The 22,771-nt window shown below is 49.2% G+C and overlaps 1 protein-coding gene across 2 annotated transcripts; it reads left to right on the forward strand.

The window, feature by feature from the left end:
* Positions 1 to 615: 615 nt before the first annotated feature.
* On the forward strand, positions 616 to 22,067 carry Rab7b (RAB7B, member RAS oncogene family). 2 transcript variants are annotated; one of them, XM_076831428.1, is made up of 7 exons: positions 616 to 778; positions 6,274 to 6,389; positions 6,648 to 6,716; positions 7,247 to 7,373; positions 8,071 to 8,286; positions 15,093 to 15,218; positions 20,011 to 22,067. In XM_076831428.1, exons 3-7 carry the CDS (start codon positions 6,664 to 6,666, stop codon positions 20,086 to 20,088), a joined length of 600 nt encoding a protein of 199 aa, XP_076687543.1. In that variant the 5' UTR covers positions 616 to 778; positions 6,274 to 6,389; positions 6,648 to 6,663; the 3' UTR covers positions 20,089 to 22,067. The 2 variants fall into 2 exon arrangements, with proteins under 2 accessions (XP_076687543.1, XP_076687542.1); XM_076831427.1 differs by lacking the exon at positions 6,274 to 6,389.
* The last annotated feature ends 704 nt before the right edge of the window (positions 22,068 to 22,771 follow it).

A 22,771-nucleotide genomic window follows, 5' to 3' on the forward strand; every position in this document is an offset into this window, starting at 1 on the left:
AGTGTGATGTGAGGGGTGAGGATGAATGTAGTGTGTATGTTGTGTGGGGGTGTACGATGGGGGGATTTCATGTGTATATGTGTGAATAGGGAGTGTGTGTGTATGAAATAGGGTATGCATATGGTGTGGGAGGAGGTGGAAGTGTATGTAGTATTGTGTGGGAAGGGTGTGTATGTGTGTCTAGGGTGGGGGATATATATGGGGGTGTTGAGGGTCTGGTGTGCACATGTGCACTGAATTGGGTGAGAACAAGGGGTGAGGCCCAGCAGGCTGATGGAAGGACTGAATCTACTACACAAGTGTATTGAAAACTTTTAACAAAAGGGCCCCTTTACTGGGTGGCTTCCAGCAGCAGAGGCAGAAGTTCCTAAAACCAACCTCCACAAACAGAGCATGTCACTTTGCAGCCCCTCTGACCCAAAAGCTCCCACCCTCAAGCCTCCCATTCCTTACCCCTCCGGGCCAGAGTCCTATAAACTGTACTCTCCAGGGGCCCCAAGTCCGGTCAGCTTGGAAGCCTGGATTTCCCATTCCACCCCACCCCCTCCACCCACGCAGCTGAGGTCACCCAGCCCAGCCTCTTTTGCAACTTTCCCAAGTCTGTGCGCAGAGGGAGAGGAGGAAAACTCAGAGGGAAGTAGCTGGCTAACAAAGTCTTTCAGGTTCCCAAAGCCGCTTAATTCTCTGGCTCAGCTGAGACCTTTGCTCCAAGAAGAGACCTCCAGACTCAGAAACAGCGCCCACCTGCCCTCGGAGGCCAAGTGCTACAGCCTCAGCTGTAAGTGCTCTGGAAACTTGTCTCTATCCTTCTGTCTGTCCAGCAGCCCCCAGAGCTGTTTGGGTGTTGAGGGGAGGAGTAGAGGTAGAGGGTACAAGGAGGAGGCCTAGAATCTGGCAGCTGCAGGTTTAGATCCAGCCCAAAGACCCCCATCCTGGGGAAATGACTGGGCGTGGTGGCAAGAAAGGACTTCCCCACCCTCCGGGGAACTGGGGCCCTGCTGGGGGATACACAAGGGCCGGCATGCCTGGCAGCTGCCACAGCTGGCTGAGTCAGTAGAGGGTGGTGCTGTTGCTCCAAACTTGCAGGGCCTGCTGGGAACTGGAGCCCTCCAAGAGGACTGGGTCCTGTCACACCTAGAGTCCCCTTGCCACCTGGACGGGGTTCCTTCTGGCATGGAGCTGGGTGGGTCAGAGGATCTCATGAGGGAAAGCTGAGCTCCCAGAAATAGGAAATTATCTCTTGTTCTAAATCAGAAACATGCTTCCTGGCAAAGGGTGCACTGCTAGGTGAGTCGATGAACAGAGACAGATCTGAGTCCAGCTTGCCACCAACCAGTCCTTGACCCAGGAATCCATCGGGGTATCACAGTGTTTTTTAAACTGCAACTGCTGTATAATTGCTAGGCATTATGTATTCATAGAAATAGTTTCATGGGGCCTACTGATCAATCCCCCACCACAAAAGTCCTTATCAATATACTCAGACCTACATTAAGCTGGTGCATAATAGGGACGCACTACATGTGCTCACTGAGTGGATGGTTGGGTGGCTTGGGGGGTGGATGGAGGACGGATGAATGGAGGGGTGCTTATGGAAGCCTCTATATGCCCTATATTAGATGGGTACACCATCTACTTGGGGAGATAGGACCAATACATCCAGAAAACTTAAAGGACAGAAATGCTGAGCTTCCTGAAACCAGGGCTGTGGGTGCACTTCCCAGAGGGAACAGGTCTGGACCTGCTGGGATTTGGGTGTTTACGGCTGAGTTTCATTCCTGGGAGGCAGCAAAGCCTCGGGCTCCCTAGACAGCCTCTTTTCACAGACAGCAAATTTATACTATAGCAAATGGCAAGATAACATCTGGCCTCTGCAAATCCCTTCCCTTCTTCAGACTTGACTCCACAATTTTTAGGTGGATATTTGCCATTTTCTGAGGCGTGGGATGGGAGGAGGGGTACTAAAGAGTAGGATAAGAAGCTGAGGAAGAGCACATGCTGGGGGCGGGGACTGCCCCAGGTCCCTGGTCTCCCGGTCAACAGAGGACACCTCACCTAACACCTGAGGCAGGAGACTGTGCCTGAGTTCTGGCTGGGACCAGTGGAGGAGGGAGAGAAGGGCAGTGGGAAGGCGAGAATGGAGAAGATTTAGAGTTCTTGAAGGACTCTTCCTGGACCCCAGGGCTCAGCAATCACTCAGTCTCTCTTGCTTCTCGGGGACATAGCCATGCTGTAGCTTGGGCACATGGGCAGGTCCTGGCTCAGGCTTGGAAGTGCTGCCAGGCAAGAGGGGGAGAAGGGTTGGTCACATTCGGTGGGGAGTTAAGTCCTCCCTGTGTGGACCTGGGCTGGCTACAGGCAAATCCCACACTCCACGCCTGCTCCTTGCTCTTACTTAACAGGGAGGATGACTCAGCCTGGCCTCTGGGACGATGTCCTGCTCTGGAGCATCTGAGTCAGCCATGTGGGCAGGAAGAAGCTTAAAAGGACAACTATGGCCAACAGCCTAGCCCAATGGCAGAGTAGAGAGGACACGGAAAGGGATCTCAGCCACGGTCTGAAGCCTGTGCTCCCAGGGAGAACCCTGGTGCCTACCCTGAGCCATTGACAGTCACTCTCTTACAATGAGTCATTCCCCGTCACTCTCCTGTTGCTGCTGCTGATCCTGGACCACAGAACCAGGCTATTTTTAACTAGCAACCTCAGCAAATGTCAGCCCTCGTGGAAGTGGCATGGGGGAACCTGCAGTGGTGGTACATTTCGAAGGCACATGGGGGAGGGGCAGGATGGTGGAGTAGGAAGGGAGCTCATAAGACAAGGCAAGTTACAAGGATGAGTAGAAAAAAAAGACGCAAAAATAAAATAAAATCCAAAGGAAAGACCTCAACTCTACGAAGAGCTGGCACGTGGCAAAGGAATTAAGCCTTTTTTGTGTGGCCCCAGGAGACATCCAACCCTAGCGGAAGCTCCATGGGACAGGGCTGGCTCTGTGTTTTCATACATGTGGCTCAAGCACCAGCGGGAGATGGGATTCAATGACCTTTAAGGTGCTTGCTGTGGTGGGCAGGCGCCACACCGGTAGCTTGAAATCAGCCTGGGTGGGCAGATTTATACCGTAGCAAATGGCAAGACTGCACATCTGGCCTCTGCAAATCCCTCTCCTTCTTCCAGTTGTTAAACATTAATCTAGATCTTTCCCAAATTGAGGAGCCTGTTATAAGAATGTGTCACATGCCACCTTCAGAAGAAGCCACAGCCATGAGATGTCTCTGTCTCTTGTTTACCCATCAGGGAACACACTCCCCAAGATTAAGCAACTCAGTCTAGGTCACAGATGTGCGGGGATGGGATGAGAGCTCTGACCCCAAACTCACGATCACTCCATGGTACCAGGCAGCCTTTCTCCTGCCCCAGCCGTCAGAATGACTCATCCTTTTAGGAAGTCACTCTCAGATGACTTTGGGCTGCCATCAGTTCTTTTTAAAAGAGAGGTTACTTTACCTTATAGTTTTAACTACAGAAAAAAAGAAAAAAACAAAGGGAAGACCTCATAATAATGTATTATATGTTCAGAAATAATTTAGGCTTGTGGGACAAATTTTAAAACCAAACATACATGAAATATAAAATAAAATGATGGCTCTTATCATCTAATCTACCTTTCTCCAGTCCTCTTATTAATCATGTGGTGTGTCTTTCCATAACATTCCATGTTTACAGGATAAACATTTGTGCAATGTTAAACATATAGTCACACATAAGGGTTGCTGTTTTTGTATAATTGCAATCAAATTATACAAAATCTTCATTTTTTTTTCCTACTAAAATGACCATGTGTATCTTTCCACTTTATCACTTCATCTTTTTAAAACTGCCTGGCATTCCAAAGCATGAATGGATTTGAATTCGTGTGGAAAGGCTCTCTTTATGGACATTTAGATTACAACTCAGGGGCACCAAGGGCAAGGTGTATACTTCTCATTCTAGTTTTGCGGCTGGGCAGTAGACTCTCCCAGTCAAGGGCAAAGTCTCTAGCCATGTGCTGTGCGGCACACACCTGTAATCCCAGCAACTCAGGAGGCTGAAACTCAGGAGGCTGAATCAGGAGGACCAGGAGTTTGAGGCCAGCCTGGGCAACTTAGTGAGACTCTGTCTAAAGGAAGGGAAGGGGAGGGAAAAGAGGCAGGGCAAGGCGTGGTATCTGGAACTAGATGTGGATTCAAATCCCGGCTCCAGATCCAGGCTCTGCTCTGTAGGCTCTATGTCTTCAGGCATGAGCTGTTTAAGTTCTATAAACGTCTGCTTCTTCAGTAAGGATGAAAAAGAGACGGTAAAACAGAGATGATAATAATAATGTCAATCTAACAGGCTGGTTTTGCAGCCGATAAAACAGCTAACAATTTCTTGAGCCCTTCATTTGTGCCACTAAAGGTATCATAATAATGTGTGAAGTGTTCAATGTATTATAATGATGAATTCATTCATTTTACCCTCACACAATATGCATATTGCTTATTTGCATATTCTTAAAGCTCTCAGCTGTCAGTAACCGTTAGCCTGTAGTATGAGACATACTTGAGCAACATGCATGACTCTTACAGTGTCCCCGCGGCCTCAGCATGATGAGCTTGCATCCCAGTGGTAGGTCCTATTCTGCAGTCTCAGTTTCCTTCCTGCCCTCTGTGCTTCTTTGTCATTTTGGCTCCCTCTGTCTCCCCTTGTTCTCCTGGGGCTTTGTGGAGGTCACCAAACCTGAGCCCAGTGCTCCGGATTCCTGTGCAACAGATTCCATGGGCTTGAACTCAGAGGATCTGAAGGCAACAGGGTGTTAAAAACTCCTCCTCTGGCCTTTGACCGGAACATGAACTCCTCTGTTTACTGCCTTGGGGCCTTGGATGAGTGACAAGGCCTCACTTCTTGGAGTGAGGACCTCCTGCATCTGTGGAGCTCCTCAGAGAGCCCTCTGCAAGTGCTGAGCCTCTGCCACTTCTTTCACTCCTTCTTCCTTCCTCCCTTTTGTTCTGACTCCCTTTCCTAAGGCATCGCATTGGTGTTCCAAGTTGAATTGGCATGCTGTCCCCTTCCAAAGTGGCCATGGATGCTTAGAGATCCGCGCCTTTTAGGAGCTTCTGAGTCACTGTCTCCCTTGGCTGGTTTCCCTTGTGGGCATGACACCATTGCAAAATGCCAGCCAGGGTTCATTCCCTTCCCCTACAGGTCAGAAGGATAGGAAATATTTACTGAATGAATGAATGAATAAGTGTGGCCTTATCATGGCCCATCTTGCTTCCTCTCCAGGCTTCCTCCCTCTCCCTGAAGCAAATCAGCGCTGTCTCCATTCAACCTTTCCAGGGTTTGGCCTACTTCGTCATCCCCTCCCCAGGAAACAGCGCCTCCAACCACATGCCTCATTTCTTCAGGGCCTGGTTCGATTGAGTTTCCACCATACTTTCCCTGTGTCTCTTGGGAACTGTAACTTTCTCCTGTGTCCCTTGGCCCTGTACCTTCTAACCTAGTGTCTCCCTGCAGAGGTGTCCTGCGTGCTTCATCTTGTGCTGCTCCCAGGGTCTAGCACGGGACTTTGTTAAATGTTCTCATCACAAGAAAACGGCAGTGCCTGTGTTCGTTAGTTGGAGTCAGCCATTTCATAATGCGTTCATGTTGCTTTTCAAAATAACAAGTTGAGAGGTGGGGGCATAGCTCAGGAGTAGAGCACTTGCCTAGCACTTGCAAGACTCCAGCTCTAATCCTCAGCACTTCAACAGAAAGAAAAAAAAAAGGATGTTTTACTAATTCAACTTTAATATCAGTTTATACTATTTGGAGTGATGTTATATGTACAGCTTAGCATCTTCTGCTTTCCGTTTAGAATCTAGGACATAAGCATTTTCTATAAGATGCTCTATTTTAATGACAGCTTATTAGTTCATTGTGTGCTGTGATTTAACTACTTCTTTATCATTAAATGTGTAGAACACCATGGAGAACACTCTTGAACTAGGGTCTCTGCTCACGTTTCTGGCTACTTCCTTGGAACAGATTCCTAGAAGTGGAGGTCTGGGACTTTTTAAGGCTTTCAAACTTGTTGCCAAGTAGCTTTCCAGTAACATCTACCAATCTCACCCCCCACCAGCTGCAGTAGAGAAGAGCCTTTTGATTCTGCAATTGTAGCCTCACCTCGGGCTTGGGAAGGGATGGTCTTCCATTCAAAGCCTCTGAGCAGTGCTGACAATGGACCCCTTGTCCTGCCCACCCCATCTCCTCTTCCCACAGTGCCCTCCATCGCTGGCTCCAGGCTTGACTGTCTGTGAGGCCTCTGTTCACCCCTGTCCTGCCTTCTTGGTACTCTAAGCTGCCTCTCGGAGCAGGGTTACCTTCCTCCTTACAGGGTGAGTGATTTGTCTCTCCTGAGGGTTCACAGCCCCTCCAGCCTTGTGGGGAGGCCCTCAGGGAAATGAGGGGAGAAGGTGTAAGGGTTCCTAACTCACATGCCTCTTTCAGAGAACAGCCCTGCCTCCGTCCTGGGCCCAGAGCAGAGATCTGCACGTTGAAAAGGGGAGAGCAAAGCAGAGACCAGTCCTCTGTGTCAGTGGTCTCTCAGGAGACACTGGCCAGCATGTACATGACCTCTGACCTCTTTCCTACAGGTTCTGAAGCCACTCCATGAATCCTCGGAAGAAGGTGGACTTGAAGCTCATCATTGTCGGAGCACTTGGGTAAGCCAAGCTGAGCTCGGGGTCTGGGATTCTGGAAGCAGCCTTGCCAGGGCAGTGGGGCCTCTGTGATGTGCTCCCACCCCACGCCCAGGGTCCCTTTCTGATGAGATGCGGGGGTGACAGAGAGGTGCACCCACCTCAAGGAAGGAGGCTTAGTTAGGAGAAAAATCTGGCAGTATATGATGGGTTTGGTCCCAGCACTCTAGTAACCAGCTTCGAGAATCTGGCAAGACATTCAGCAATTGCCCTCCGACCACCTGCCACACCCAGAAAGGACCTGCCTGTTGCCATGGGGATTTTCAGCTCTCTCCAGATTCTCTCTGCTTCCTTTGTTTGGTTTCTACTTCTAGAAACCATTCGCCAGTCTCTTGCTCCTCCAAGTGTGGTCCCTGAACCACAGATGATAGAAATCCAGAATCTCAGGGAGAAATAGCAACATCAGGGGGATGGTACGTCTCTGAGAATGGCATTGTGGGGGTGTGTGTGTGTGTTGGTAGGTGTGCGCTCACATGTGTTGGGCTTTTCCTCAGAGTGGGAAAGACCTCCCTCCTTCACCAATATGTCCACAAGACGTTTTATGAGGAATACCAGACCACACTGGGGGCCAGCATCCTCTCCAAGATCATCATGCTGGATGACACAACTTTGAAGCTGCAGGTGAGCAGTCAATGCTCTCTTTCCCTCTTCAACATGTATACACCTGAAAATCGCCAACACTCCCTGCACAGCCAAGTGGGCTCAGAGTTAGAGTGGCCTGGAGCAGAGACAGCTAACTTCAACCCATGGGACAAATCTGGTCTCTTCATGGCACACAGCCGCACGCATTTGTTTACTTACTGTCTTTTCCACTCTAATGACAGCGAGTAATTGCAACAGAGAGAGAGTGGCCTGCAGAGCCTAAAATACTTACCGTCTGGCTCTTTGCAGAAAAAGAAAAAAAAATGCTGGTGCCTAATCTAGAAGGAAGAGGACTAACTCAGTTCTTAGGAGACCTTATGCCTTCTTCCTAAATTTCCCTGGAAAAATTGGTGGTGGCCTTGGGCCAGTCCCTCCTAAAGTCCAAGTTTCTAAATCTGTCAGATGGGAATAGCATACCTGCCCTGATGACCCACAGGCAAAATGAGAGGTCAGATGTGAAAGTCCTCCCAGGAGTTAAATGTTTTTGCAAAGGTGTTGTAGTGTGCGTGGGCGAGAAGCTCAGGTCACCTGTGTGTGAAAGGCCCCTACACACCTGAACGTAAACTGGGGCTTTCCTCTCTGCCCAGAAAAGGAAGGTTTGGCATGATGTAACCTGACTGTACCTCCCTCCAGCCACTCACCAGAGCCCCATGGGGCGGCTGCTCTTCCCTTCTAGATCTGGGATACAGGCGGTCAGGAGCGGTTCCGCTCCATGGTGTCCACCTTCTACAAAGGCTCTGATGGCTGTATCCTGGCTTTTGATGTCACTGACCTGGAGTCCTTTGAAGCCCTGGACATCTGGCGGGGTGACGTTCTGGCCAAGATTATTCCTATGGAGCAGTCCTACCCCATGGTGGTGCTGGGGAACAAAATTGACCTGGAAGACAGGAAGGTATTGTTCATTCATTCATTCAACAAACTTTAGGTCAGCACCCAACTTGTCCCACACATGCAGAGCTGAATCAGGCGCAGTCCCTACTTCAAGAATTCCATAGTTTAGTAGTGAATGCAGACCCTTTAAAAAACAGTTATTGATGGTAAATGCAATTATAGAGAGACACCTTGGAGAAATGGAGAGGCCAAAGAAGGGGCATCTGTCCAAGTCCAGAATAGAGGACAGGCTTCTTAGAAGAAGTGGGTTCTAGGATGAAGACACAGCATAGTGTGAACTGAGAACTTCAGGTGATTCTGTCTAGACATAGGGAGTCAAAGGCTGAAGGCCTCAGATGTAATGGGAGTCTCGGTGGAAACGGAATTAACCTGTAGAACAGCATTTCTGCCATGGTCAAGTAGGGGGTGTGCAGTTACAAATTCTTGGATCTGTAAGTTTTCGGGAAAAGTAACAACTTTTTAATCATCATAGGGACATTCAGCATCATGATTAACCATTTGACAGCTGGTCTGCTTCATGATCACAGTGGTATTGACCATCATGGGGCCATTGAGTGGAGAGCTCTTTTAATCCTTGCCTGCTCATGAAAAAAGAATAAAAGTAGCCTTAATTTGTTAAAGATGCTCTGCACCAATCCAAGCCCCAATGACACCCGAAAGACCTGTTTGAGCTGGGCTCAGTGGTGCACACTTGTAATCCTAGCAACTCGGGAGGCTGCGACAGGAGGATCGTGAGTTCAAAGCCAGCCTCAGCAACTTAGCGAGTCCCTAAGCAACTTAGTAAGACTCTGTCTCTAAATAAAATATAAAAAGGGCTGGGGATGTGGCTCAGTGGTTAAGTGCCCCTGAATTCCATCCCCAATACCCCCACCCTCCCTCCTCCAAAAAAATCTGTTGGAAATAAGTTTTCTTGGTGTTTCAAATAGAGAAAGGTAGTGAGGAAGTGAATCATGGTGTTGGAACCGTTTTCACAATGGCTCAGAGAGAAAAGTGATAGGAGGTCAGAGGCATCACTCGGCACGATGAAGCATGTTGATGGATGGAAGGAGGCAGGAGACAGTGCTTCTTCCAACGGAGCCGCCACACGTATGGGGGAATCTCTGGTGCCAGAGGCAGGCATGTTGGGTTTGGATGTGGAGAACAGCCCCAGGCAGCTGGGGAGGACAAGCAGGCTTTGGAAGACATAAGAATGAAAGCTCTAAAGGGAAGTCCATGCTGGGAACACTAGCGAGAAGGCGTCAACTCTGTGTCACTTCACGTTGGAAACCCAGTGTCAGTTCTCTCATCACAAATATCCAGTCTCTGATTAACAAAGCCCCAAGTTCATTCAGAGGTTAGATGCTCCCTTTTTTTGTCCCCCCGGGAAAGCTGCAGGGGAGAGTCTCATTGCCAACCTTATGCCTCAACACCCGACCCTCTTAGCTGAGGTCACAGGTGTCGGACCCTGTGTGGTCAGGAGAGCAGGGCAGGTCTTATTTGATGGGTACTGTCACCAGAGGGTTCTGTACTCTTTGGGCCTCGTGATGGTGGCAAGCTTTCTTCTGTGGGTCACTCCTTTGGGTCCTTAAGAAGCCTTCTCCAGGAATATTTCACTGTCCCTTCTCAACTCCTGACTTTTCAGCCATCTCCCAAACCACTGGGGTCATCTCCTCCCTCAAATAGTCCTCTTGGTAGCGCCAATCTGGCTGTCCCTTTGTAGAGCCACTCCTCAAGGCACAGGGTGACTCTGGCTCCATTGCAGGGACTTTGTTTTCCCTCCACCCAGTCACCTTGTACCTCAGATCCAGTCCACTCCAGGGTCTGTGTTGTGGGAGGCAGGGGTAGTTGCACGCACAACACAACTTTCTCCAAAAGAAACCTTTCTAACCTTCCTCTTCAGTGTCCGTTCCATGAGCGTTCAGGTCAACGAAGAGACCCGTGGTCATGAGCTTTTGGAAAGGTGTGTGTTCCCCGGGGCGGTCTGCCTTCCAACTCTCTTCATGATGCCTATCAAGCTGTCATGCCACCCCACAGACATCCATTTTAACATTTTGTTTCTTGTGGCTGTGAGTCTTACGGTTCAAGGTCCAGGGAGTTCAAGGCTGAGAGTCTGACTTTTTCTCAGTGAAGTAAGAGGTGCCACCTTTTGATGAGAGGAAGGAAACCAAGTAAGAGCCTTAGGAAATCATAGAGCTTGAACAGTTGTCCCTAAAAGAAATGAGAGGAGGAGCCCATCAAGGACAAGGACAAGAACAGATGTGAGTGCTCGCCAAGCAGGAGACCGTGAACCTGAAGTGGGATCACTGGTGTGTTGTTCTTTCTCAACAGCCCAGCCTGGGGTAAATGCCAGGAAGAAGGGACCTGAGACTGGGGCTTCTCCAAGCAAGAGCAGTCAAAGGGTAGAGATGACAGGGCTCCGAGAAGCCACGAGGGAAAGGAGAGGGACAAGGGGAGGGTTGAGGGCTGGGGGCCAGAGGCTGGAGACCAGGGCAGCGGAGCAGGCACACAGGAGTTGAAAGGAGAGGAGACTATGGTCATGGAAGAATGGGAGGCCAAAAAGGTTTGATATTTACAGAGGCCCAGGGTCTGGTTCTGGGAAGAAGAGGCTGAAGTGGAGAGATTGCTGGGGAGAAGGAATCCAAGGTAACCGTGCACTTGGGGTAGAACAAGCTGCAGCAGATCCCACGAGTTCAGGGAACGAGGGGTACCTGGCAGGAGAGGAAGCCAGGTGCAGATCACAGGGGAGACGGGTGAGCTTGCAGAAAGAGGAAGAAGAAAGGATTGAAAGAAGCCACGAGGCACCAGGCAAGCCAGTCCCCTCTTCAGCATCCATGGTCAAGAGCGCTATGGGTCTACCCTCATTGGAGACAGCAAGAGGGGGAGCAACAGCCCCCCCAAAACCCAGGCCAGCCAAGACAGGGAGGCGAAGTGAGGGTGCTGGAGTCCAGAGTCCATCAGCTGGGCCAGGGGAAGGGTCTGGACGGAGGTGATGTAGCAGACCCTGGAGGAGAGGAAGTGCTCATCGATAATGAAGTGACAATAGGGAAGTGGAGAGGAGGAAGTGGGTGGGGGAGAGCAGAGGGACTTTACCCAGAGACCCAGGAGGGGAGGCTGGGAGCCCTGCCAGGGGCCTGCCAGTCCCTGGCCTGGTGTGAGGAAGTGGAGAGGACCAGTTGAGAGGGAGATACCTGGGAGGCACATGGTGGCTTAGAGCTCGGCTAGCCACACTCCATGCCCAACCCTGGCCCCTACCAGCTTCTTCCTCTGTGGAGTGGAGGCCAGAACATGAATTCCCTGAGGCTATTTGAGAATTAAAGAAAATTCTGTGATTATTATCCTCCTTATTATCTCTAAGGGGCAAGTTGGAAAACACAGCATCTTTTCCTACTTAATAAAAAGAAAATAACATTTAAAAATACGTTGCTAGCTTTGAGAAGATGAGAAAGTTCTAGAGCTAAGTGGTGGGAACAGTTGCCTGGCAACAGAAATGCCCTCGAATTATATGCTTAAAAATGGCTAAAATGTTAAATTACATATTATGTATATTTAACCACAATAAAAACATGCATCTATATATGTTTTGCTTTACATGTAGCCAGAATGATCCTAAAGAAGTTACTGACTTAACTTTTTTAAATTCCAACTACTTCCACAAAAAGCAATATTAAATATATATATATATATATATATATATATATATATATATATATATATATATATATAAATTTATTAGAATAGCTCTGCAAACATATATATGCTGCAAGGAATTTATTAACAGGGATGTGAGTCCTTTGCTCTGCACTCAGGGAGGTAATCTCTGTCTTACCATCAATCCATATAATCAAGATCATGTTTTCTAAAAATAGTCTTTCTTACTCTTAGCAGTAGTTTGATGGTTTACTAATTAATTTTAGACCTGCTAATTTTAGCATTTATGCTCTCCATCATTTTAAGTGCATAAGAGTCGGAAAAGCATCATAAATACATGATGCAGACTGGACTAATTTTTTTCCAACATTTGTCCTCCAATGAATGAGCAAAAACCTAACAGAGAAAGAAAATTGTTAAGCATCTGTTGTCCACCACAATGAAAATTAATGGAAGTCGCTCTTCTAAAATTCTCCTGTGTCTCATGTCCCCAAGTACCATACTTGGAATTTATTTTCAAAGTTATAAATAATGTGATAAATAATATATACTTCATGAATAAAAGATAAGACAATCTTTAAAAATATGAAACTGAGGCTGGAATTGGCAGAGAAAACTGAAAAGCACTGTCTGTGTGGCTTCCTTCCCAGGCCAGCTCTCTGAGGGCGGGGGAGTCCTGGAGAGAGATTAAAAAAAATGACTTTGCAACATAATCTCCAGTGGTACATTGAAGTTTGTATTCAATCACTCCTCAAAAACAGAGAAAGAACAGGGGAAAATGAGATAACATGTCTGTCCTGGCTGGGCACCCAGACTGTCCTGGTCACCCTCTGGTGAGGCAAGGGACCGCTGAGATTAGCAGCTACCACTGCCGGCATGCCTTCTCTGCTGTGTCACTGGGAGACCTTGGGCACCCATCTTGAGCTTTTGCTTTTAATGCCATGAAAGATAAAGAGTCCCACTGCCTCCTGGAGAAACAGTCCCCTTACTTTCATTTCATTTCAACTTTACAATAGCTCCTGATTTCCCACCATGTGCCCAGTTAAATGCTCAGCTCCTGGGGGGAGGGGGGCTGGGCAGGGGGCAGGACTGAAAAAGGAAGGAACTGTAAGAAGTTGAAGTCCAGACTTTGCCTTCCAATGCTTTATAAGTTACAAAGTCCTTTGAGCGCCTAAAATGTAATCAAAGTTCAGTGTATTGATTTTTTTCTCTTTTGTGGTGGGGGTCAGGATATATTGGGGATTGAACTCAGAGGCATTCGACCACTGAGCCACATCCCCAGCCCTATTTTGTATTTTATTTGGAGACAGGGTATCTCTGAGTTGTTTAGTGCCTCACTTTTGCTGAGGCTGGCTTTGAACTCACATTCCTCCTGTCTCAGCCTCCCTAGTTGCTAAGATTACAGGCGTGCCCCATGGTACCCAGCTAGTGTGCTGATTTCCAATGACCATTTATTCTCATGCATGTCCCTGATGAGGATGGTTCTAACCAGCAGCTCAGTCAGCCTTGATTCTTCCTCCAAATAGTTGAGGGTTTTCCCTGAGCTGTGAGGGATCTTGGTCACCACTTGGTTTCTTGATCCTTGAGCATCTATGCCCCAGAGGACAGAACATTCCTCCTCCCAAAGGCTCAGAGATCAGAGGCCATGACTAAGGCCTGGAGATTGTCCCTGCTCTGTTCAAGTTAACAGGACGTGGGGGACTGACAGGCAGCACCCGAAGAACAGACCGCTTCACTGGTCTCCGTCGTCACCCTTCAGTCTCGGGTCACAAGTCTCACAGTGCCAAGGCCATGCGGGGGACAACGGAAGCATTGTGAAAGAAAAACATGAGCCACTAGACCTACTGCCACTCCTGGGTCTAGGGGAGCAAGGACCAAGAGACAGTGGACATCATGGCGTTCCCAGAATCTGCAGGAGTGAAGGAGGCAATTGGATCTCATCCTGCCTGCACTGCGTTCAAGAGAACGGTCCTTTCTCCCCAAGAAAGAGATCTTGGATCCCTTAAATGAATTGAAGTAACAGTTTTATATCACCAGGCACAGCACAGCGAGCACTCCATACGTATTCATCTCCCCCTCCCCCAAATAACCAATGAATCACCAAATCAGTGGTACCAGTTGTCTTTGGAAGTAATCCAAAGTGCCGCCAGGACATTTTCCCATCCAACACCCCCAGACTCTAATCAGCCATTGCATTTGGGAGATGTCTTTCCTATGTCCCAGGCCAAGCACTAAAAGGGTCCTGACCCTGAGCTCAAGGAATCCACAGTCCAGTGGGAGCAACAGAAAAGGAGAAGCAGGATTCATATGCAGTGTCCTGCAGAAGCCAGCTAAGGTGCCAGGAGAATGCTTTGCTGGGATTGCATCCAAGCTCTGCCTTCTCAGCTGTGTGATGTGGGGCATGTCTCTGGGCCTCTCTGAGCCTCATTGTACTTGTCTATAAAGTAGAGTTAATAATAACCATTCCATAGTGAGAGTGAGTGCATCAGATGAGTTAAAATATGATAAAGTACTTAACACAGTGCCCGGCCCAGAGCTTTTTAACTGATCTCAAACTCTACCCTGGAGAAAAAGGGCCAGGAAGGAGCCAAGTTCCTGCCCAGCAACAGGTCTCCTGAGTCAAGGTCTGTTCAGCTGCAGGGCATTGGGGAGGGGATGTCCTTCCTCCCTGCCCTTCCTGGCTTGTGTCTGTTAGGGCCATCTCCCCTCATAGGACTAAACAAGGAGTCAATGACAGGAAGAAGCTCCTGGTTTAGATGTTAGGAAGCAGCATATGAATGAACTCCAATTCTGCCAGACCTGAGTTCAAATCCTGCTCAGATACATAGACTCTGAGCAAAGCTTTTATTCCTAAGGTCTATTTTCTCATCTGTAAAATGGAACTAATAAGAACTATCTCAACTTAATCTATGTTGAGATGAGTAGGTATAGGCATGCGGAAGGTTCTTGACAAATAAGAGTGACGGTGGTAATATGGTATGACAAGGCTGGGGATGTAACCATGGTGGGAATAGGTGTCATGTGATGGAGATGGGGAAATGACTCTCTCAGTCCATTTTCTGTTGCTATAGCAGAATGCCTGAGACTAAGTAATTTATGAAGAAGAGAGGTTTACATTAGCTCATGGCAGTGGCAGTGGCAATGATACAGGAATGGTGACCATTTTTCTTCCTTGCCTAGGTGCCCGAGGAGGTAGTCCAAGGCTGGTGTAAAGAGAAGGACATTCCCTACTTTGAAGTCAGTGCCAAAAATGACATCAACGTGGTGCAAGCCTTCGAGGTGCTGGCTAGCCGGGCTCTGTCGCGGGTGAGTGAGGGGCATGGTGATGGCACTGGCTAGGACTGCCCCTAGGCTCAGCAATCCCAGGAGCTTCCAGGAGAAAAGAGTATATTGGTCCAGGTGGGAATGTGCGTATGACAGAGTGCTCATCATCTTGGTGAATTATCCACTAAGTGGCCTCAACAGTTCAGGGACCACAAATTTTAGAGGCATAAAATGCAACAGAATATGCCATCAGCGGCCCCAGAGTCTGGTTATCAAGATTCTTTGCGGTGAATATGAAGATTCCAGTCCTGTGCCTTACCCCTGAAGATTCTAATTTTAGTAAGCGTTTGAGAAGTGTTTATCCAGACCAGTCCTCATGGGGGGGACAGGAGCTCCATGGAGACAGGCATTTATCCAAGCAGAATACCCAGCCTGCAGAGCTGCCCACATCCTCCAATCCAAAGATGACCAGACCCAGACCCCGCTGTGCGATGGCTGCACAAGCATGCACTGAGTGTGGGATACATGCTAGGCACCATGCTAGGGTCAGGGGACCCTGGGTCTCAGGAGGGAGACAGACATAGAAGCAATTGCAGTTCAGCCCTGGCTCAGTGGGAAGGGCACACCACAACCCCCGCTTGAGACAGGGAGCCAGAGAGAGGAGGGGAGATCTTGAAAGGCTGCCTAGAAGCGGGAGCAGGGTTTTAATGCTGCTTTGATGTGGGGGCTTATCTTTTTTGGATGAGCCTGACACCTTTAATCAGTTGGACCTCTTAAAAGAAGGGAGAGGATAATCCCAGCAATGAGAGGAATGGAGGAAATGAGCAAATGCGGGTGGAGGATTGGAGGCTTTCCCTGAGTGGAAGCATGTGCCATCATCCTGTCATTGTGGGTGACCCCACGGGCTTGCCTGGCCCGGAGCTACCTACTGTCCAGGAGTGAAGCGCTCGGGCCGCTGGGGGCTGTGCACCTTGGAGAGGGGCCGCAGCGACCTCTAGCGGCTGCCCAGGGAGAAGGCGCGAGCTTGCCACCCTCACGGCGCTGCGCGGATCTGGGGGTTTGCCCCCCACACACACACTCCCCCAGGGCTTGGCTTGTGCTCCCATTCCCAAACTTGCTCTCTCTCTCTGGTTAGAGGGAAGCAGTGGGTGTCCACCTCTTCGTGCACGGTCAAAACGTGTGGCTTTAGTACACAGTCGGGACAGCTGGCTCCTACCATGCAGGTGTGCCTGTCCCCACCATTCCCAGGAACACTAACTCTTCCCTTCTACCATGACCTGGGATGAATACCCCACAATCGCTCCAGTTATTGCCAAACGCTAAGTCACAAGGAAGCTTCCATCAGCACACGGCCAGGGTCCCTGTGTCCTTTTAGGGGAGAGAGTATCCTTTATTCTTGAAATTATGTCTTTCCTATTGAATTAGGGTTCAATTATGCCCTTCCTTCTGTGCCACGGGTTATGACGTGGTGCCATTAGTAGATGGGAGCTTGTCCGCTTGTCCCTTTTAACATCCTTTCTTGGCAAAAGAATAAGTCAGCAATTCCATGAAAGTCCCTCACGATTATGCAGGAAATTGACTGAGCAGAAATCTGGGAGTGACAAGCGTGGTGACTGCGTCAGACTGACCTAGATTTGAGTCCTTCCTGAGGGCCTGCGGGTGGACCCCCCAGAGCAGGACATATGACTTGTCTGACCCTCAGTTTCTTCATCTATAAAATAAAATTAATTTCATTCCATAACCATTTCTCGGGCTGTCAGGCCAGGGCTGGAGATAAAAACCTCAGTGCACTCGGGTCAGGAGAGCAAGACCTTCACAAAGTGAATGGAGTCCCCGCTGCGGGAGACCGTGATTAAGGACAGAGGTGACTCAAGCAGCTGGTGGCCAGGGTGAAGGAGGTTGCCTGCTTGGGGAGGTGGCAAGTGAGCAGGGTTTTGACAGGCGTCTCACAGTTTGCCAGTGGACATGATAAGCCACTGGGGGTGTGAGCAGGAGGAGAAGAGTGGCAGAGAGAGAGGGCAGGTCCCCGGCCCAGGCATGAACATGGGGCCGTGTGAGGCGCCAACTATGAGTGGAGTTTGCAAGGGAGGGAATTTTGTAGTCGAGGGATGCAGGTATAGGGACACATGCTGAGTGACGAAGGTTGACAGTACCAGATCACAGAGGCCTCCTGAGCCCCACCAGGAGCACAGACTTCATGCCAAAGATCCATGATTTCTGGATGGTGCTGCTAACTGTTCAGGGCCCTTAGGGGCCACCCAGTTCCTTGAAGCCCAACAGGACACATCTTTCTGCAGTGTCTGTGCTACTCAGAAATTTGCAAGAGAAACATTTTCACATTCAGACAGACAGACCAGGGCATAGAAAGTAAATTTTGCATGGGCATTTAGGGTGAAATATATTGAGGTCAGAGGGTTTTGTTTTTTTTTTTTCAGGAGTGGATACTGGGGATTGAATCCAGAGGTGCTTAACCACTGAGACCTATCCCCAGTCCTTTTCATTTTTTATAGGACAGAGTCTCACTAAGTTGTTTAGGGCCTCACTAAGTTGCTGGGCCTGGCCTCAAACTTGTGATCCTCCTGCCTGAGCCTCCAGAGCTGTGGGAATTATAGGTGTGCGTCACTGTATCACTGTTCCTGGCAAAGAGTTTTCCAGGTCATGTCCTACAAGGTCTTTGCCCTTCGTCCCAGGGAGATTGTGGGCTCCTTCACACCAGCTGGGGAAAGGTTTGGGAGGGAGAGGTGCTGATTCGATAAGGGGGGGTGGGAAGAACCAGGCTCTGATGTAGGACATCAGGCTTCAAATCCCAGCTCTAGACCTGCTCGCGGAGTGTCCTTGAGCAAGTCATGCAGTAGCTCTAAGCCACCACTCCCCGATCTTTACAGTGCCAATATATCTTTCTCATGGTGGTTGTGAGGGTTAAATAAAATAAAAGCTATTTTAAAATAGGAGCTATGCCTGAGGGTTTTCAGCAGAGGAGCTTCATGCTGCAGAGAAGGTGGGCCCTGGAGGTGACGAAGAGGCCACTGCAATAGTCCAGGCAGGAGAGGACAGAGATGGTAAGAAGGGAGTGGACTGAAGAGACTTTTAAGGTAGAACTGTCAGGAGTTAATGATGGTCTATCTTAGGGTTAGGGTTAGGGTTTAGGGTTAGAGTTAGGGTTAGGGTTTAGGGTTAGGGTTTAGGGTTAGGGTTAGGGTTTAGGTTTAGGATTAGGGTTAGGGTTAGGGTTAGGGTTAGGGTTTAGGGTTAGAGTTAGGGTTAGGGTTTAGGGTTAGGATTAGGGTTAGGATTAGGGTTAGGGTTTAGAGTTAGTTTTAGGGTTTAGGGTTTAGGGTTAGGGTTAGGGTTTTGGTTTAGGGTTAGGGTTTTGGTTTAGGTTTAGGGTTTAGGATTAGTGTTAGAGTTTAGGTTTAGGGTTAGGGTTAGGATTTTGGTTTAGGGTTAGGGTTTAGGGTTAGAGTTAGGGTTAGGGTTAGGGTTAGGATCAGGGTTAGGGATGCAAATGGAGGCATCATGGACTAGCGATGCCATTAGTCTAGACAGGAAGCAGCGGAGAAAGCAAGGCTCCAGGCGAGTACGAGGTAAGGAGGTATCTTTGAGAACATTGCCTTGGAGGGTCCTTGAGACACAAGGTGGAGACATCTGAGTTTTGTGGGGAGTGCTAGACTAGAAAGAGCAATATGCAAGCCATCTATATAGAGCACCAAGTAGGTGCTCAGTTAACATTTTTGCCAAGGACAAAAGTAGGTAAGTGACTTTATTATTCCCACTTGGCCATATTCCAGGATCTGGGTATTTGTTATTCCAAAATATGATGAAGAGTCCCCTCATAATTAAAGAAGACAGACCTATCTGCTTGCTGGATTTGAGATGATGGTGTGCTCTTAGAAGGTCAGCAAGAGTGACCTCCTGAGGCTCTCAGGCCCAGTGCCAGGGGCAGGAGATGAAGCGTGCAGGCCCAGTTCTGTTTGTGGAAAGGAGCAGTCACCATGTCACCATATCCAGGGCGGGGGGAGGGCTGGCTAGCTGCTGCTCCATGAGCCCACGGCATCTTTATGAGGTGCTTGGGATGCAGGACCTAAAGGCAAGGCCACTGCGGTGACCAGGCTGAGGGGGTGAGGACACGCTCTCCTCTGATGCACACGTCAGAGAATCCCTGTGTCCTAATGGAGTTTAATTAGATGGACAAGTTGCCCGAGGCCCTGGGCCTGGAGAAAAGAATTACAGGGAAAAACCGGCTCCAGGCTCAAGAGGTTTTGCAGGGATCTGAGGAACAAGTTGATGCCATTATCAAAGGAAAATCAGACAAAGGGCCTTTCCTGGGCCCTTGTAGGGACAGGGGACTCTGCAGAGCAGGCAGGGAAGTGAGGAGCCGAGCAGAGGCACTGAGTCTGTTTGGGGGGCTCCATGGACTTGGGGAGGACAAACAGCGGGAAGAGAGTGGGAGGTGGCCTCTGACGGATGGCGAGGGGGAAGGTCAGGGTGTTGGGATATTTGCAGGGAGAAGTCTCCAGAGAAGAGGAGTGAGCTGTCATCATCTCTGCTTGAGCCCAAACGTCCCCTCATTTGTCCCTTCTGGAGAATGGGAAGTTATGGGACCTGGCTGGGCTCCTAACCCAGCCACTGAACTCCTCTGGACTTGGGGAGGGGCAGAGGAGCAGGCAGGACGGGGCTTGGTGGGAAGGCAGTGGCTTCCCCCCTGGGCCTCAGTTTCCCCACAGTAAGATGGAGAGGAAAGAAAATGCCCGCCCCCCGTGAGCCACATGACGCAGGGCCGTGGTGGTCTTTGCATCTCAGGCCACAAATGCTAACTCCTCTCTTTCTTCCCCAGTATCGAGAAATCCTAGAGAATCATCTCACAGACTCCATCAAACTCGTGCCAGGCCAGGCAAAGAGCAGATGCTGCTGACGTCCAGACCCCCGCTGTGGACACCCAGGGGACAGAGCCTGCCCTGGGCCCATTCATCCCGGCTGGATCCCCCCCACGGTCCCGCTGCCAACCCACGCTCAGCCCAGGAGGCAAAGGCTCAGCTCTCAGAGCGACCATGCTGGCTCCAGAATCCTAGCAGCCATTGCCTGGGGCAGACTGTAGTGAGGACTGGGTTGCACCCTCAGGGCCCCGGATGAAGCTCAGAATGTCACAAGCAACTCCTGGCCCCAGAGGAGTCACAGTTTTCTCAATGGCTCCAGCTTTCTTTCTGCCTGCTCTTTCCACAATCCTGCTCCAGAACGCATCTCTGCAGATAGGCCACTGTTCCTAGCGTCCTGTGGACTGGTCTCCTTGCTCCTTCTCTGCCTCACACCCCCAAAGCCACAAGACCATGATGCAGCTCGGCCTCCCTCAGTAACCAGGCCAAGGAGAGAGGGTGTGGAGCCCATGTGCAGGGCCTGCCTCCATTCCCAGAAGATGCTCAGCAGCCCTGAGGCTCCCCTTGGAGTAGAAGACTGAGGGAGCACAGGAAAGCTGCCAGGGACTCTCTTCACTCCCCTCTGCTGGGTGCTCAGGACAGCTCACAGAAATCTCTCCAGCCTCAGTTTATTCATCTGTCCAATGGGGGTGATAGGTAGGTGCCTGCCCATGTCAAGGTGTGATTTTTAGGGACCAGAAGCTGCACCTACATCTCAGTTGCTATTGTTGATATGCGTTTACTACTCCTTCAAAAAATATTGTTTAGCATCTACTATGTTAGTTGCCCTGAGGTCTGGACAAGAGCTCTGATCCCCCAGAGATGACAGCTGGTGGGGGAAGAGGCAATGATAAGAACTTATACAGGTGTCCCCAAAGAGCAGGTAAGTGCCAAGAACAAAGTGAAACCAGGCAACAGGACAGGGCCAGGGCTGTGATGAGGACTTCCCTGAGGAGGTGACGTTTGGCCTGGGAGCTAGAGAAAGAGATACAGCTGCCACTAGAGAGCTGGAGGAAGTGTGTTCCATGGGATCAAACAGCAAGGGAGAGACCCTGAGGCAAGGACCAGATTGCTGTATTCAAGGAACAGTGAAAGGTCATTCATTTACCTGAAGATTCAAAGCTGCTGTCCCGAAGGCCAACCTGCCCTGGCAGAGGGTGCCTTGCTGCTCTGCTGACTGGCCACCAGAGGGCAGCAGTACTCCTCCGTTTCCAAGCTCAGCAGAAGGTGGATGTTCCCGGGACACTTGAGGAGCTGGTGTTCTGGCCAAGTTCAAGGTTCAAAGTTTGCTCCCATGTTCTAGGCATTATCACCCAGATTTGTGGGGCAAAAGAACTCAAACTTCTTAAACATAGTAAGAAATGGGCAAAAACTGCAGCATACTTGATTCAGGCAGGAAATCTGAATCAGAGACCAATACTCCAATGAGATGCCTGGGGAGCTCCCAGATCCTCTGTCCCTGCAGAAGCTTATCGGTAGCTTCAGACAGCACAGATAAGGCAGCCCAGCCTAAAAGAAGTGAACAAGATGACCTCTCAGGATCTCCCATGGCCAAGTTCATGTCCACCATAGACGTCTCCTTGTCTCTATAGAAGTCTCCTGAGTTCCAAGAAAAGCTGCAGATATTAGCTCATGACTGCAGGTGTCATCTGCCTCTAGAGATTTACCTAGAGGGAGGGGAGTTGGGGTGATCAGCAAGGGTTTGGGGAGCCCCTCTCCTCCACCTAGCTCTGAAATATGACCTGGCTCAATACTTGGGTCCAACACAGGAGAAAAGCAGCACACCTCTATCTGTCCTCCAGAAGTCCCAGAGAGGGACAACATGCCCTCATGGGGTGACATTTTGCACACACTGGCTCTCCTGGGAGTCAGTCACACTGTGGATTTGATGTGTCACGTGTGGGTAGCATCAGCTGTGTACCACAGTGGACATACAGACCATTTGTACACAACAACTAATAAATGTATTCCGTGTTTTTAATCCTGTGTGGGACAGTAGTCACTCTTTGTCCACGGTTTCACTTTATGCAGTTTCAGTTCCCCACAGTTAATGGTGGACCAAAAATATTAAATAGAAAATTCCAGAAAGAAACTATTTATAACTTTTAAGCCCTGTTCCATTCCATGTAGTGTGACGAAATCTTATGCCATCCTGCCCAGATGTGAACCATCCCTTTGTCCAGTGTTTCCACACTGTATATACTACCCACCCGTTCATCACTTGGTAGTCATGTTTATTATCAGATTGACTGTCATAGTACCAAGTGCTAGTGTTCATGGAACCCTTATGTGCTCCTAACACTAATGTCATCATGCTCATGTCACTAAACTCACTTCATCTCATCTCATTGTATCATCTCACATCAGGACGAGATGAGGGTGAGGATAAGCATAACAAGATATTTTGAAATATACATTCACACAACTTTTATTATAATATATCATTATAATAGTTTTATTTTAGTATCAGTTGTTGTAAATCTCCTACGGTGCCTAACTTATAAACTAAACTTTTCATAGGTATGTATGTAGAGGAAACACATATAATGAGAGAGAGTGTGACACTATCCATGGTTTCAGGCACCTACTGGAGGTCTTGGAATTTCTCCCTCTGCACATAAGGAAAGATGATTGTATTTACTTTTTAAATTTAAAAAACCACATCTACGCCTGACACAGTGGTGC

Source organism: Callospermophilus lateralis, chromosome 13 (assembly GCF_048772815.1).
Source record: "Callospermophilus lateralis isolate mCalLat2 chromosome 13, mCalLat2.hap1, whole genome shotgun sequence".
Taxonomy (NCBI): Eukaryota; Metazoa; Chordata; class Mammalia; order Rodentia; family Sciuridae; genus Callospermophilus; species Callospermophilus lateralis.

Bases quoted from the DNA above. Each gene is read 5' to 3' on its own strand.
- Rab7b (XM_076831428.1), top strand. From the start codon at position 6,664: ATGAATCCTCGGAAGAAGGTGGACTTGAAGCTCATCATTGTCGGAGCA. The intron at 8,287-15,092 runs GTATTGTTCATT...TTCCTTGCCTAG, and splicing joins TTGACCTGGAAGACAGGAAG to GTGCCCGAGGAGGTAGTCCA. The intron at 15,219-20,010 runs GTGAGTGAGGGG...TTTCTTCCCCAG, and splicing joins CTAGCCGGGCTCTGTCGCGG to TATCGAGAAATCCTAGAGAA.